At 47.9% G+C, this 17,500-nt stretch overlaps 1 protein-coding gene across 1 annotated transcript in view; it reads left to right on the forward strand.

The window, feature by feature from the left end:
• The first annotated feature begins 180 nt into the window (after positions 1 to 180).
• LOC123484720 (fascin-like) overlaps positions 181 to 17,500 on the forward strand; it is a 44,602-nt gene continuing 27,282 nt past the window's right edge. Inside the window, exons 1-4 of the mRNA XM_045215290.1 lie at positions 181 to 714; positions 3,543 to 3,602; positions 4,016 to 4,066; positions 4,150 to 4,555. Of these exons, the coding sequence (XP_045071225.1) occupies positions 391 to 714; positions 3,543 to 3,602; positions 4,016 to 4,066; positions 4,150 to 4,555 (841 nt within the window). The 5' untranslated portion in view covers positions 181 to 390. The remainder of the gene's footprint in view (positions 715 to 3,542; positions 3,603 to 4,015; positions 4,067 to 4,149; positions 4,556 to 17,500) is intronic.

A 17,500-nucleotide genomic window follows, 5' to 3' on the forward strand; every position in this document is an offset into this window, starting at 1 on the left:
ACAGAGGAGAGGAGAAGAGAGGAGGAGAGAGAAGAGGAGAGAGGAGAGGAGAGGAGAGGAGGAGAGAGAAGAGGCCACTAGCCTTGTAATGTTGAGATGCATCCCGAGTTCTATCCAGAGGGGGCGTGACCTGCGGGCTGTCGTCACCAACCAGTATAAAAAGTGCAGCTGTGGCACGGAGCGGATGCTGTGGGAAAGCACAGAGGACTTGCGAGCGCCCATACACCACATTCTCTCTCTTTTTCCTCCCAACTCAGACACTTCCCAAACAAAGAGAAGCTCGCAAGGCGGAGGAACAGACCGCATCTGTCCGAGCCACGGAATCCTCGTGACCAGAACAACAACACACACTCACCCGGACCGGTTGGAACCGAGAAAAGATCGATCATCATGTGTAGTAACGGGGCCAGTAACGGGACCAGCGACATGCTTCAGATCCAGTTCGGTTTGATCAACTGCGGGAATAAATACCTAACGGCTGAAACGTTCGGATTTAAAATCAACGCCTCGGCCACAAGTTTGAAGAAGAAGCAGATTTGGACCCTGGAGCAGAGCGGGGAGGAGGCTGCCGGTAATGTGTTCTGTCTCAAGTCGCACCTGGGTCGTTACATAGCGGTGGATAAAGACGGGAACGTTACCGGGGATAGTGAGAGTTCTGGACCCGAGACCCGGTTCATCATCACGGCTCACGACGATGGGAGATGGTCTCTGCAGGTAGGATGAGAGGATGAGGGGGTGAGAGTGAACGCATGAGAGACTTGCCTATGTATTGTTACCCCTATTCATATACGGTAACCGCTTTGGCGCCTATTAACGATAGTATCTTCTGACCCGGGGGGTGTTAAAGAGTCCCGACGCTTGCTCTAAACGTTAACGCGCATCGCTTGGGGTACTGTTTTGGAAACATAAGGAATGTGTCTTTCATATCGGCAAGAAATTATTTTCAAAAAAACAAACGGTAGCCTACATTTTCTAGTTCTACACACCTTTCTTTTTTTTTTAATAGGGTTAATGTTCCCACAAGGCCTTATCTCCATGTCACAGCGCATGTTTAAGGAAGACTGACAGAAAACCTAGGCGGCACCCGTTGCCAAAACGCTTTGAACACCTTAGCCTAGAGAACCGATGTTGAGTTGAATTGCCTGAACAAAAATATAAACGCAACATGCAACAATTTTCAAAGATTTTTTTTACAGTTTTTTATATAAGGAAATCAGTCAATTGAAATAAATTCATTAGGCCCTAATCTATGGATTTCACTCACCTGACTGACTGCAGGGTCGCAGCCATGGGTGGGCCTGGGAGGGGAGCCAGGCCCACCCACTGGGGAGCCAGGTCGCAGCCAATCAGAATGAGTTTTTCTCCACAAACGGGCTTTAATACAGACAGAAATACTCCTCAGCAGCCCCCCTCTCAGACGATACCGCAGGTAAAGAAGCCGGGTGTGGAGGTCCTGGGCTGGCTTGGTTACACGTGATCTGCGGTTGTGAGGCCTGTTGGACATACTGCCAAATTCTCTAAAACAACGTTGGAGGCGGCTTATGGTAGATAAATTAACATTAAATTCCCTGGCAACAGCTCTGGTGGACATTCCTGCAGTCAGCATGCCAATTGCACGCTCCCTCAACTTGAGACATCTGTGGCATTGTGTTGTGGGACAAAACTACACATTTTAGAGTGGCCTTTTATTGTCCCCAGCACGAGGTGCACCTGTGTAATGATCATGCTGTTTAATCATCTTCTTGATATTCCACACCTGTCAGGTGGATGGATTATCTTGGCGAAAAGGAGAAATGCTCACTAACAGGGGATGTAAACACATTTCTGCACAACATTTGAGCACAGTAAGCTTTTTGTGTGGATGGAACATTTCTGGGATCTTTTTATTTCAGCTCATGAGACATGGGACCAACACTTTTACATGTTGCGTTTTGTATTGTTGTGCAGTGTACTACATAGGGCAGAAATAAGCGTTTGGATCAGGAAAGTTTCCTCTCATGACCTCTACAAGCCAGAATGCTGAATAAAATGAAAGCCCCGCTTTACCAGTTGTCCATGTGGTTGGTCCTTTTTGCAGGGAGGAATGTGAGACAAAATATCCATAGTGTCATCAACCTGACCTTCAGTATGCCGGTCTGTGTATCGTTTTGTATTTCTGCCTTTTTATATTCAATACTGTTGCAAACACTTCCAGCTGATTTGCGAGTGTAACCGTGTTGCTTCCGTCCCTCTCCTCGCCCCTACCTGGGCTCGAACCAGGGACCCTCTGCACACATCGACAACAGTCACCCTCGAAGCACCGTTACCCGTCGCTCCACAAAAAGCCGCGGCCCCCCTCGCAGAGCAAAGGGAAACAACTACTTCCAAGGTCTCAGAGCGAGTGACGTCACCCCGATTGAAATGCTACTAGCGCACACCGCTAACTAGCTAGCCATTTCACACCGGTTACACGAGGAAACGTGCTTCGGTCGACTACATTTGGCTATTGTTTACATGTTGTGCATCACTTCCCTGTGGATCCCCCCCTCCTACCGCCAAAAGGACCAACAAACATGTACAACCGGTAAAGTTTTTAAAAATGATTTTATTCAACATTCTGCCTCGTAGACACTACAGACTTGTCCAGACTGGTAACATGGAGTAACCATGGTAACAGACTTGTCCAGACTGGTAACATGGAGTAACCATGGTAACAGACGTCTCCAGACTGGTAACATGGAGTAACCATGGTAACAGACTTCTCCAGACTGGCAACATGGAGTAACCATGGTAACAGACTTCTCCAGACTGGCAACATGGAGTAACCATGGTAACAGACTTCTCCAGACTGGCAACATGGAGTAACCATGGTAACAGACTTCTCCAGACTGGCAACATGGAGTAACCATGGTAACAGACTTCTCCAGACTGGTAACATGGAGTAACCATGGTAACAGACTTCTCCAGACTGGTAACATGGAGTAACCATGGTAACAGACTTCTCCAGACTGGTAACATGGAGTAACCATGGTAACAGACTTCTCCAGACTGGTAACATGGAGTAACCATGGTAACAGACTTCTCCAGACTGGTAACATGGAGTAACCATGGTAACAGTCTGTTTTTAGACGAACACAACCTGTGTGTAAGCTAACTGGGTAGGAAGTGTAGTTGGTCAACTGGAGGTACCACAGCTTGTTGATCTGTGATAAACTGCTACAGTAAGCGTAGCTTTTTTTTTTGTTTGAAATATTATTTCTCGCTGATATGAAAGATAAGAGACCTATCAGCATTTGTTTCGAGAAAAAAAAATACCGGTTAGAAAGCGATTTTATAGATTTTTGGAAACGTTAAAACACAGCGTTTGGAATTGTAGTTCACGTGGCGCTAAATGTTGGGCGACCGTAACGGCTGAAAACCCAAACATAGGGATTGAATGTGCTTGTTTGTGTGTGTGTGTGTGTGTGTGAAGTGTAGTGTGTGTCTAATGTGTGGAGGTGTTTTGTCAGAAAGAGGAAATAGACGATGTAGTGTGTGATTTTGTATATTCTCATGGGTTTCAGTCAGAGGTCCACGGCAGATATCTGGGAGGCACAGAGGATCGGATCAGCTGCTTTGCCCAGGTAGGTATGTTCAGACTGCATGATGAGCTGAAGAACGTTCATAACCTCTCTTTCTCTACATGATGTTGTTAAATAACGTACGTACGTACGCCGTGTTCCTAGTGTGTGTCCTATATATTGTGTAATGTGTTTCTCTCTCTGTCTCTCTGTCTCTCTGTCTCTCTGTCTCTCTGTCTCTCTGTCTCTCTGTCTCTCTGTCTCTCTGTCTCTCTCTCTCTCTCTCTCTCTCTCTCTCTCTCTCTCTCTCTCTCTCTCTCTCTCTCTCTCTCTCTCTCTCTCTCTCTCTCTCTCTCTCTCTCTCTCTCTCTCTCTCTCTCTCTCTGTCTCTCTGTCTCTCTGTCTCTCTGTCTCTCTCTCTCTCTCTCTTTCTCTCTCTCTCTCTCTCTCTCTCTCTCTCTCTCGCTCTCTCCCAGACTGCATCAGTGGCTGAAAAATGGAGCGTTCACATTGCTATGCACCCTCAGGTAACACACACACACAACCCCCCCCCCGCCCTCTCCTCCACCCTCCCCCCTCTAACACCTGACCTCTAACCCCACCCCTCCAGGTGAACATCTTCAGCGTGACCAGGAAGCGTTATGCCCACCTGTCCTCTAAGGTGGACGAGGTCTCTATAGACCGAGACGTCCCGTGGGGGGTGGACTCCCTAATCACCCTGGTGTTCAGAGACCAACGCTACCACCTGCAGACGTCTGATAACCGCTTCCTGAAGAACGACGGCAGCCTGGAGGCCACGCCCGACAAGACCACCGGATACACGCTGGAGTTCCGCTCTGGGAAGGTGGCGTTCAGGGATTGTTTTGGCCGCTACCTGGTGCCGTCGGGGCCGAGCGGGACCATGAAGAGTGGGAAGAGCAGCCGCGTGGGGAAGGATGAGATGTTCTCTCTGGAGCAGAGTCACCCTCAGGTGGTTCTCACCGCCGGAAACGAGAGGAACGTCTCCACCAGGCAAGGTAGGACCAACACAACCTTATAGAACAGCACTAGAACCTAACCGGGCAAGGTAGGACCAACACAACCTTATAGAACAGTACTAGAACCTACCCAGGCAAGGTAGGACCAACACAACCTTATAGAACACTACTAGAACCTAACCGGACAAGGTAGGACCAACACAACCTTATAGAACAGCACTAGAACCTAACCAGACAAGGTAGGACCAACACAACCTTATAGAACAGCACTAGAACCTAACCAGACAAGGTAGGACCAACACAACCTTATAGAACACTACTAGAACCTAACCGGACAAGGTAGGACCAACACAACCTTATAGAACAGTACTAGAACCTAACCAGACAAGGTAGGACCAACACAACCTTATAGAACAGTACTAGAACCTAACCTGACAAGGTAGGACCAACACAACCTTATAGAACAGTACTAGAACCTAACGTAGGACCAACACAACCTTATAGAACAGCACTAGAACCTAACCGGACAAGGTAGGACCAACACAACCTTATAGAACAGTACTAGAACCTAACCAGACAAGGTAGGACCAACACAACCTTATAGAACAGTACTAGAACCTAACCAGACAAGGTAGGAACAACACAACCTTATAGAACACTACTAGAACCTAACGTAGGACCAACACAACCTTATAGAACAGTACTAGAACCTAACCAGACAAGGTAGGACCAACACAACCTTATAGAACACTACTAGAACCTAACGTAGGACCAACACAACCTTATAGAACAGTACTAGAACCTAACCGGACAAGGTAGGACCAACACAACCTTATAGAACAGCACTAGAACCTAACCAGACAAGGTAGGACCAACACAACCTTATAGAACAGTACTAGAACCTAACCAGACAAGGTAGGACCAACACAACCTTATAGAACAGCACTAGAACCTAACCAGACAAGGTAGGACCAACACAACCTTATAGAACAGTACTAGAACCTAACCGGACAAGGTAGGACCAACACAACCTTATAGAACAGTACTAGAACCTAACCAGACAAGGTAGGACCAACACAACCTTATAGAACAGTACTAGAACCTAACCAGACAAGGTAGGACCAACACAACCTTATAGAACAGTACTAGAACCTAACGTAGGACCAACACAACCTTATAGAACAGTACTAGAACCTAACCAGACAAGGTAGGACCAACACAACCTTATAGAACAGTACTAGAACCTACCCAGGCAAGGTAGGACCAACACAACCTTATAGAACAGTACTAGAACCTAACCGGACAAGGTAGGACCAACACAACCTTATAGAACACTACTAGAACCTAACCAGGCAAGGTAGGAGCAACACAACCTTATAGAACACTACTAGAACCTAACCAGGCAAGGTAGGACCAACACAACCTTATAGAACAGTACTAGAACCTAACCGGGCAAGGTAGGACCAACACAACCTTATAGAACAGTACTAGAACCTAACCAGACAAGGTAGGACCAACACAACCTTATAGAACAGTACTAGAACCTAACCAGACAAGGTAGGACCAACACAACCTTATAGAACAGTACTAGAACCTAACCAGACAAGGTAGGACCAACACAACCTTATAGAACAGTACTAGAACCTAACCAGACAAGGTAGGACCAACACAACCTTATAGAACAGTACTAGAACCTACCCAGGCAAGGTAGGACCAACACAACCTTATAGAACAGTACTAGAACCTACCCAGGCAAGGTAGGACCAACACAACCTTATAGAACAGTACTAGAACCTAACCGGACAAGGTAGGACCAACACAACCTTATAGAACAGTACTAGAACCTAACCGGACCAGGTAGGACCAACACAACCTTATAGAACAGTACTAGAACCTAACCAGGCAAGGTAGGACCAACACAACCTTATAGAACAGTACTAGAACCTAACGTAGGACCAACACAACCTTATAGAACAGTACTAGAACCTAACTAGGACCAACACAACCCTTATAGAACAGCACTAGAACCTAACCAGACAAGGTAGGACCAACACAACCTTATAGAACAGTACTAGAACCTAACCGGACAAGGTAGGACCAACACAACCTTATAGAACAGTACTAGAACCTAACCAGACAAGGTAGGACCAACACAACCTTATAGAACAGTACTAGAACCTAACCAGACAAGGTAGGACCAACACAACCTTATAGAACAGTACTAGAACCTAACGTAGGACCAACACAACCTTATAGAACAGTACTAGAACCTAACCAGACAAGGTAGGACCAACACAACCTTATAGAACAGTACTAGAACCTACCCAGGCAAGGTAGGACCAACACAACCTTATAGAACAGTACTAGAACCTAACCGGACAAGGTAGGACCAACACAACCTTATAGAACACTACTAGAACCTAACCAGGCAAGGTAGGAGCAACACAACCTTATAGAACACTACTAGAACCTAACCAGGCAAGGTAGGACCAACACAACCTTATAGAACAGTACTAGAACCTAACCGGGCAAGGTAGGACCAACACAACCTTATAGAACAGTACTAGAACCTAACCAGACAAGGTAGGACCAACACAACCTTATAGAACAGTACTAGAACCTAACCAGACAAGGTAGGACCAACACAACCTTATAGAACAGTACTAGAACCTAACCAGACAAGGTAGGACCAACACAACCTTATAGAACAGTACTAGAACCTAACCAGACAAGGTAGGACCAACACAACCTTATAGAACAGTACTAGAACCTACCCAGGCAAGGTAGGACCAACACAACCTTATAGAACAGTACTAGAACCTACCCAGGCAAGGTAGGACCAACACAACCTTATAGAACAGTACTAGAACCTAACCGGACAAGGTAGGACCAACACAACCTTATAGAACAGTACTAGAACCTAACCGGACCAGGTAGGACCAACACAACCTTATAGAACAGTACTAGAACCTAACCAGGCAAGGTAGGACCAACACAACCTTATAGAACAGTACTAGAACCTAACGTAGGACCAACACAACCTTATAGAACAGTACTAGAACCTAACGTAGGACCAACACAACCTTATAGAACAGTACTAGAACCTAACCAGACAAGGTAGGACCAACACAACCTTATAGAACAGAACTAGAACCTAACCGGACAAGGTAGGACCAACACAACCTTATAGAACAGTACTAGAACCTAACCGGACAAGGTAGGACCAACACAACCTTATAGAACAGTACTAGAACCTAACCAGGCAAGGTAGGACCAACACAACCTTATAGAACAGTACTAGAACCTAACCAGGCAAGGTAGGACCAACACAACCTTATAGAACGGTACTAGAACCTAACCAGACAAGGTAGGACCAACACAACCTTATAGAACAGTACTAGAACCTAACGTAGGACCAACACAACCTTATAGAACAGTACTAGAACCTAACGTAGGACCAACACAACCTTATAGAACAGTACTAGAACCTAACGTAGGACCAACACAACCTTATAGAACAGTACTAGAACCTAACAGGACCAACACAACCTTATAGAACAGTACTAGAACCTAACGTAGGACCAACACAACCTTATAGAACAGTACTAGAACCTAACCAGACAAGGTAGGACCAACACAACCTTATAGAACAGTACTAGAACCTAACCGGACAAGGTAGGACCAACACAACCTTATAGAACAGTACTAGAACCTAACCGGACAAGGTAGGACCAACACAACCTTATAGAACAGTACTAGAACCTAACCAGGCAAGGTAGGACTCGGGGTGTGGGTGTGTGTGTTGGAGTAGCTAATCGCTCATGGACAGACTATGTAAACATAAATGGTACCGTATATCTGTCAACCAGCAGCATTAGTTTCCGTGCTTTGGACAAATCATGAATTGCATCTTTCAGATTTCAGAAGGCCAGGGGACATTCTGCTCAGAGACCTGCCAGTAACTAGTAAAGACAGAGAGGCCAGGGGACATTCTGCTCAGAGACCTGCCAGTAACTAGTAAAGACAGAGAGGCCAGGGGACATTCTGCTCAGAGACCTGCCAGTAACTAGTAAAGACAGAGAGGCCAGGGGACATTCTGCTCAGAGACCTGCCAGTAACTAGTAAAGACAGAGAGGCCAGGGGACATTCTGCTCAGAGACCTGCCAGTAACTAGTAAAGACAGAGAGGCCAGGGGACATTCTGCTCAGAGACCTGCCAGTAACTAGTAAAGACAGAGAGGCCAGGGGACATTCTGCTCAGAGACCTGCCAGTAACTAGTAAAGACAGAGAGGCCAGGGGACATTCTGCTCAGAGACCTGCCAGTAACTAGTAAAGACAGAGAGGCCAGGGGACATTCTGCTCAGAGACCTGCCAGTAACTAGTAAAGACAGAGAGGCCAGGGGACATTCTGCTCAGAGACCTGCCAGTAACTAGTAAAGACAGAGAGGCCAGGGGACATTCTGCTCAGAGACCTGCCAGTAACTAGTAAAGACAGAGAGGCCAGGGGACATTCTGCTCAGAGACCTGCCAGTAACTAGTAAAGACAGAGAGGCCAGGGGACATTCTGCTCAGAGACCTGCCAGTAACTAGTAAAGACAGAGAGGCCAGGGGACATTCTGCTCAGAGACCTGCCAGTAACTAGTAAAGACAGAGAGGCCAGGGGACATTCTGCTCAGAGACCTGCCAGTAACTAGTAAAGACAGAGAGGCCAGGGGACATTCTGCTCAGAGACCTGCCAGTAACTAGTAAAGACAGAGAGGCCAGGGGACATTCTGCTCAGAGACCTGCCAGTAACTAGTAAAGACAGAGAGGCCAGGGGACATTCTGCTCAGAGACCTGCCAGTAACTAGTAAAGACAGAGGCCAGGGGACATTCTGCTCAGAGACCTGCCAGTAACTAGTAAAGACAGAGAGGCCAGGGGACATTCTGCTCAGATACCTGCCAGTAACTAGTAAAGACAGAGAGGCCAGGGGACATTCTGCTCAGAGACCTGCCAGTAACTAGTAAAGACAGGGACATTCTGCTCAGAGACCTGCCAGTAACTAGTAAAGACAGAGAGGCCAGGGGACATTCTGCTCAGAGACCTGCCAGTAACTAGTAAAGACAGGGACATTCTGCTCATAGACCTGCCAGTAACTAGTAAAGACAGAGAGGCCAGGGGACATTCTGCTCAGAGACCTGCCAGTAACTAGTAAAGACAGGGACATTCTGCTCAGAGACCTGCCAGTAACTAGTAAAGACAGGGACATTCTGCTCAGAGACCTGCCAGTAACTAGTAAAGACAGAGAGGCCAGGGGACATTCTGCTCAGAGACCTGCCAGTAACTAGTAAAGACAGTGGCCAGGGGACATTCTGCTCAGAGACCTGCCAGTAACTAGTAAAGACAGTGGCCAGGGGACATTCTGCTCAGAGACCTGCCAGTAACTAGTAAAGACAGAGAGGCCAGGGGACATTCTGCTCAGAGACCTGCCAGTAACTAGTAAAGACAGTGGCCAGGGGACATTCTGCTCAGAGACCTGCCAGTAACTAGTAAAGACAGAGAGGCCAGGGGACATTCTGCTCAGAGACCTGCCAGTAACTAGTAAAGACATAGAGGCCAGGGGACATTCTGCTCAGAGACCTGCCAGTAACTAGTAAAGACAGAGAGCGGAGCTCTTCATTGCGATTCCGTCCTCGTTCGATCTCTTAACACATATGGACCCAGAACTTTATGGGGCAGCTGACCAACTACACAAGACTTTAGTTCTGTCTGGGTCAACAATCACACAGCACACACACTGATGTCAACAATCACACACACTGATGTCAACAATCAATAATTAATTTGCAAACCAAACCCGTGTGTGTGTCTTCCATATGTAACTATTCTGCGTCTGAATGTGAGACATCCCAGTGGGGTCATCTCTGGCCCCGCCCCGTCTGAATGGGAGACATCCCAGTAGGGTCATCTCTGCCCCGCCCCGTCTGAATGGGAGACATCCCAGTAGGGTCATCTCTGGCCCGCCCCGTCTGAATGGGAGACATCCCATTGGGGTCATCTCTGGCTCCGCCCCGTCTGAATGGGAGACATCCCAGTGGGGTCATCTCTGGCTCTGTGCTGAACACGCAACTATAACAACCACATGAACAAGTGTTTTATCTTTCTAGATGTTATTCTGTCGGATTATATGCTAGATATATACTGCTCTAAAAAATAAAGGGAACACTAAAATAACACATCCTAGATCTGAATGAATGAAATAATCTCATTAAATACTTTTTTCTTTACATAGTTGAATGTGCTGACAACAAAATCACACAAAAATTATCAATGGAAATCAAATGTATCAACCCATGGAGGTCTGGATTTGGAGTCACCCTCAAAATTAAAGTGGGAAACCACACTACAGGCTGATCCAACTTTGATGTAATGTCCTTAAAACAAGTCAAAATGAGGCTCAGTAGTGTGTGTGGCCTCCACGTGCCTGTATGACCTCCCCTACAACGCCTGGGCATGCTCCTGATGAGGTGGTGGAAGGTCTCCTGAGGGATCTCCTCCCAGACCTGGACCAAAGCATCCGCCAACTCCTGGACAGTCTGTGGTGCAACGTGGCGTTGGTGGATGGAGCGAGACATGATGTGCTCAATTGGATTCAGGTCTGGGGAACGGGCGGGCCAGTCCATAGCATCAATGCCTTCCTCTTGCAGGATCTGCTGACACACTCCAGCCACATGAGGTCTAGCATTGTCTTGCATTAGGGGGAACCCAGGGCCAACCGCACCAGCATATGATCTCACAAGGGGTCTGAGGATCTCATCTCGGTACCTAATGGCAGTCAGGCTACCTCTGGCGAGCACATGGAGGGCTGTGCAGCCCCCCAAAGAAATGCCACCCCACACCATGACTGACCCACCGCCAAACCGGTCATGCTGGAGGATGTTGCAGGCAGCAGAACGTTCTCCACGGCGTCTCCAGACTCTGTCACGTGCTCAGTGTGAACCTGCTTTCATCTGTGAAGAGCACAGGGCGCCAGTGGCAAATTTGCCAATCTTTGTGTTCTCTGGCAAATGCCAAACGTCCTGCACGGTGTTTGGCTGTAAGCACAACCCCCACCTGTGGACGTCAGGCCCTCATACCACCCTCATGGAGTCTGTTTCTGACCGTTTGAGCAGACACATGCACATTTGTGGCCTGCTGGAGGTCATTTTGCAGGGCTCTGGCAGTGCTCCTCCTGCTCCTCCTTGCACAAAGGCGGAGGTAGCGGTCCTGCTGCTGGGTTGTTGCCCTCCTACGGCCTCCTCCACGTCTCCTGATGTACTGGCCTGTCTCCTGGTAGCGCCTCCATGCTCTGGACACTACGCTGACACACAGCAAACCTTCTTGCCACAGCTCGCATTGATGTGCCATCCTGGATGAGCTGCACTACCTGAGCCACTTGTGTGGGTTGTAGACTCCGTCTCATTCTACCACTAGAGTGAAAGCACCGCCAGCATTCAAAAGTGACCAAAACATCATCCAGGAAGCATAGGAACTGAGAAGTGGTCTGTGGTCACCACCTGCAGAACCAGTCCTTTATTGGGGGTGTCTTGCTAATTGCCTATAATTTCCACCTGTTGTCTAATCCATTTGCACAACAGCATGTGAAATTTATTGTCAATCAGTGTTGCTTCCTAAGTGGACAGTTTGATTTCACAGAAGTGTGATTGACTTGGAGTTACATTGTGTTGTTTTAAGTGTTCCCTTTATTTTTTTGAGCAGTGTATTTAGATATATAGATAGATATAGTAACGCGTTTTATCTTTCTAGCTGTTAGTCTGTCTTATATATATATATATATATATATATATATATATATATATATATATATATATATATATATATATATATATATATATATATATATATATATAATTATATATATATATATATATAATTATTAAGTAGCAGTACATCCCAGGAATCCAATAGTAATGTAAAAAATAAATAATGTAATATGGTTCTGATTTACTAAGTCCAGTAGATAGATGGGTTATAGCCCACATGCTGCTGTCCGTAGAAACACAACCACATTATCCTGGTCCTATTATATACAACCACATTATCCTGGTCCTATTATATACAACCACGTTATCCTGGTCCTATTATATACAACCACATTATCCTGGTCCTATTATATACAACCACATTATCCTGGTCCTATTATATACAACCACATTATCCTGGTCCTATTATATACAACCACATTATCCTGGTCCTATTATATACAACCACATTATCCTGGTCCTATGATATACAACCACATTATCCTGGTCCTATGATATACAACCACATTATCCTGGTCCTATTATATACAACCACATTATCCTGGTCCTATTATATACAACCGCATTATCCTGGTCCTATTATATACAACCGCATTATCCTGGTCCTATTATATACAACCGCATTATCCTGGTCCTATTATATACAACCACATTATCCTGGTCCTATTATATACAACCACATTATCCTGGTCCTATTATATACAACCACATTATCCTGGTCCTATTATATACAACCACATTATCCTGGTCCTATTATATACAACCACATTATCCTGGTCCTATTATATACAACCACATTATCCTGGTCCTATTATATACAACCACATTATCCTGGTCCTATTATATACAACCACATTATCCTGGTCCTATTATATACAACCACATTATCCTGGTCCTATTATATACAACCACATTATCCTGGTCCTATTATATACAACCACATTATCCTGGTCCTATTATATACAACCACATTATCCTGGTCCTATTATATACAACCACATTATCCTGGTCCTATTATATACAACCACATTATCCTGGTCCTATTATATACAACCACATTATCCTGGTCCTATTATATACAACCACATTATCCTGGTCCTATTATATACAACCACATTATCCTGGTCCTATTATATACAACCACATTATCCTGGTCCTATTATATACAACCACATTATCCTGGTCCTATTATATACAACCACATTATCCTGGTCCTATTATATACAACCACATTATCCCGGTCCTATTATATACAACCATATTATCCCGGTCCTATTATATACAACCACATTATCCCAGTCCTATTATATACAACCACATTATCCCGGTCCTATTATATACAATCACATTATCCCGGTCCTATTATATACAATCACATTATCCTGGTCCTATTATATACAACCACATTATCCTAGTCCTATTATATACAACCACATTATCCTGGTCCTATTATATACAACCACATTATCCTGGTCCTATTATATACAATCACATTATCCTAGTCCTATTATATACAACCACATTATCCTGGTCCTATTATATACAATCACATTATCCTAGTCCTATTATATACAACCACATTATCCTGGTCCTATTATATACAACCACATTATCCTGGTCCTATTATATGCAACCACATTATCCTAGTCCTATTATATACAACCACATTATCCTGGTCCTATTATATACAATCACATTATCCTAGTCCTATTATATACAACCACATTATCCTGGTCCTATTATATACAACCACATTATCCTGGTCCTATTATATACAATCACATTATCCTAGTCCTATTATATACAACCACATTATCCTGGTCCTATTATATACAATCACATTATCCTAGTCCTATTATATACAACCACATTATCCTGGTCCTATTATATACAACCACATTATCCTGGTCCTATTATATACGACCACATTATCCTAGTCCTATTATATACAACCACATTATCCTGGTCCTATTATATACAATCACATTATCCTAGTCCTATTATATACAACCACATTATCCTGGTCCTATTATATACAACCACATTATCCTGGTCCTATTATATACAACCACATTATCCTGGTCCTATTATATACAACCACATTATCCTGGTCCTATTATATACAATCACATTATCCTGGTCCTATTATATACAACCACATTATCCTGGTCCTATTATATACAACCACATTATCCTGGTCCTATTATATACAACCACATTATCCTGGTCCTATGATATACAATCACATTGTCCTAATCCTATTATATACAATCAGAATATTATATAGAATTAGACTGCTATTCTATTTCTGTATGTTCTTAAGTCACACCACAGGAAGCAGACACTTCCCTCCCCCCAGCCCTTTGTCAGCCCGGTGCAGCTAGAATATAATCTGTCAGTTTTCTGAGCTGTGCACTGCAGACACCCAGCAGCCTCTCCTCACCTCCTCTCTCCTCTGCTCCTCCTCTCTCCTCCTCCTCCTCTCTGTCCTCCTCCTCCTCTCCTCACCTCCTCTCAGACACAGCATGGCATCTGTCTCTCTCTGTGTGGTGGTCAGATGGACCAGAGACGACAACTCCTGTTTATATTGATGTTAGAGAAAAAGGAGAAAGTCTGAAAGAGCAGAGAGCTGGAGGAGAGGCTCCACACAGCTTAGTGTGGTGAAACAGCTCTGGCACGCTGGGGGTGTGTGCTGACTCCTGTCATTGGGCCGGCCTGGGGGTGTGTGCTGACTCCTGTCATTGGGCCGGCCTGGGGGTGTGTGCTGACTCCTGTCATTGGGCCGGCCTGGGGGTGTGTGCTGACTCCTGTCATTGGGCCGGCCTGGGGGTGTGTGTTGACTCCTATCATTGGGCCGGGCTGGGGGTGTGTGCTGACTCCTGTCTTTGGGCCGGGCTGGGGGTGTGTGCTGACTCCTGTCATTGGGCCGGCCTGGGGGTGTGTGTTGACTCCTATCATTGGGCCGGGCTGGGGGTGTGTGCTGACTCCTGTCTTTGGGCCGGCCTGGGGGTGTGTGCTGACTCCTGTCATTGGGCCGGCCTGGGGGTGTGTGCTGACTCCTGTCTTTGGGCCGGCCTGGGGGTGTGTGCTGACTCCTGTCTTTGGGCCGGCCTGGGGGTGTGTGCTGACTCCTGTCATTGGGCCAGCCTGGGGGTGTGTGTTGACTCTATCATTGGGCCGGGCTGGGGGGTGTGTGCTGACTCCTGTCTTTGGGCCGGGCTGGGGGGTGTGTGCTGACTCCTGTCTTTGGGCCGGCCTGGGGGTGTGTGCTGACTCCTGTCATTGGGCCGGGCTGGGGGTGTGTGCTGACTCCTGTCATTGGGCCGGGCTGGGGGTGTGTGTTGACTCCTGTCATTGGGCCGGGCTGGGGGTGTGTGCTGACTCCTGTCATTGGGCCGGCCTGGGGGTGTGTGCTGACTCCTGTCTTTGGGCCGGGCTGGGGGTGTGTGCTGACTCCTGTCTTTGGGCCGAGGGTAGGTGATGACTCCTATCATTGGGCCGGGCTGGGAGTGTGTGCTGACTCCTGTCTTTGGGCCGAGGGTAGGTGATGACTCTATCATTGGGCCGGCCTGGGGGTGTGTGCTGATCCTGTCTTTGGGCCGAGGGTAGGTGATGACTCCTATCATTGGGCCGGCCTGGGGGTGTGTGCTGACTCCTGTCTTTGGGCCGGCCTGGGGGGTGTGTGCTGACTCCTGTCTTTGGGCCGGGCTGGGGGTGTGTGCTGACTCCTGTCTTTGGGCCGAGGGTAGGTGATGACTCCTATCATTGGGCCGGGCTGGGAGGTGTGCTGACTCCTGTCTTTGGGCCGAGGGTAGGTGATGACTCCTATCATTGGGCCGGCCTGGGGTGTGTGCTGACTCCTGTCTTTGGGCCGAGGGTAGGTGATGACTCCTATCTTTGGGCCGGCCTGGGGGGTGTGTGCTGACTCCTGTCTTTGGTCCGGCCTGGGGGGTGTGTGCTGACTCCTGTCTTTGGGCCGGGCTGGGGGTGTGTGCTGCCTCCTGTCTTTGGGCCGAGGGTAGGTGATGACTCCTATCATTGGGCCGGGCTGGGAGTGTGTGCTGACTCCTGTCTTTGGGCCGGGCTGGGGGTGTGTGCTGACTCCTGTCTTTGGGCCGGCCTGGGGGTGTGTGCTGACTCCTGTCATTGGTCCGGCCTGGGGGTGTGTGTTGACTCCTGTCTTTGGGCCGGCCTGGGGGTGTGTGCTGACTCCTATCATTGGGCCGGGCCGGGGGGGTGTGCTGACTCCTGTCATTGGGCCGGCCTGGGGGTGTGTGCTGCCTCCTGTCTTTGGGCCGGGCTGGGGGTGTGTGCTGACTCCTGTCATTGGGCCGGGCTGGGGGTGTGTGTTGACTCCTGTCTTTGGGCCGAGGGTAGGTGATGACTCCTGTCTTTGGGCAGGGCTGGGGGTGTGTGCTGACTCCTGTCATTGGGCCGGGCTGGGGGTGTGTGCTGACTCCTATCATTGGGCCGGCCTGGGGGTGTGTTGACTCCTGTCTTTGGTCCGGCCAGGGGTGTGTGCTGACTCCTGTCTTTGGGCCAGCCTGGGGGTGTGTGCTGACTCCTGTCATTGGGCCGGGCTGGGGGTGTGTGCTGACTCCTGTCTTTGGGCCGGGCTGGGGGTGTGTGCTGACTCCTGTCTTTGGGCAGGGCTGGGGGTGTGTGCTGACTCCTGTCTTTGGGCAGGGCTGGGGGTGTGTGCTGCCTCCTGTCATTGGGCCGGCCTGGGGGTGTGTGCTGACTCCTGTCATTGGGCCGGGCTGGGGGTGTGTGTTGACTCCTGTCTTTGGGCAGGGCTGGGGGTGTGTGCTGACTCCTGTCTTTGGGCCGGCCTGGGGGTGTGTGCTGACTCCTGTCTTTGGGCCGGGCTGGGGGTGTGTGCTGACTCCTGTCTTTGGGCAGGGCTGGGGGGTGTGTGCTGACTCCTGTCTTTGGGCCGGGCTGGGGGGTGTGTGCTGACTCCTGTCTTTGGGCCGAGGGTAGGTGATGACCTATCATTGGGCCGGGCTGGGAGTGTGTGCTGACTCCTGTCTTTGGGCCGGCCTGGGGGGTGCTGACTCCTGTCTTTGGGCCAGGCTGGGGGTGTGTGCTGACTCCTGTCTTTGGGCCGGCCTGGGGGTGTGTGCTGACTCTGTCTTTGGGCCGGCCTGGGGGGTGTGTGCTGACTCCTGTCTTTGGGCA

This window comes from Coregonus clupeaformis, unplaced genomic scaffold (assembly GCF_020615455.1).
Source record: "Coregonus clupeaformis isolate EN_2021a unplaced genomic scaffold, ASM2061545v1 scaf0418, whole genome shotgun sequence".
NCBI lineage: Eukaryota > Metazoa > Chordata > Actinopteri > Salmoniformes > Salmonidae > Coregonus > Coregonus clupeaformis.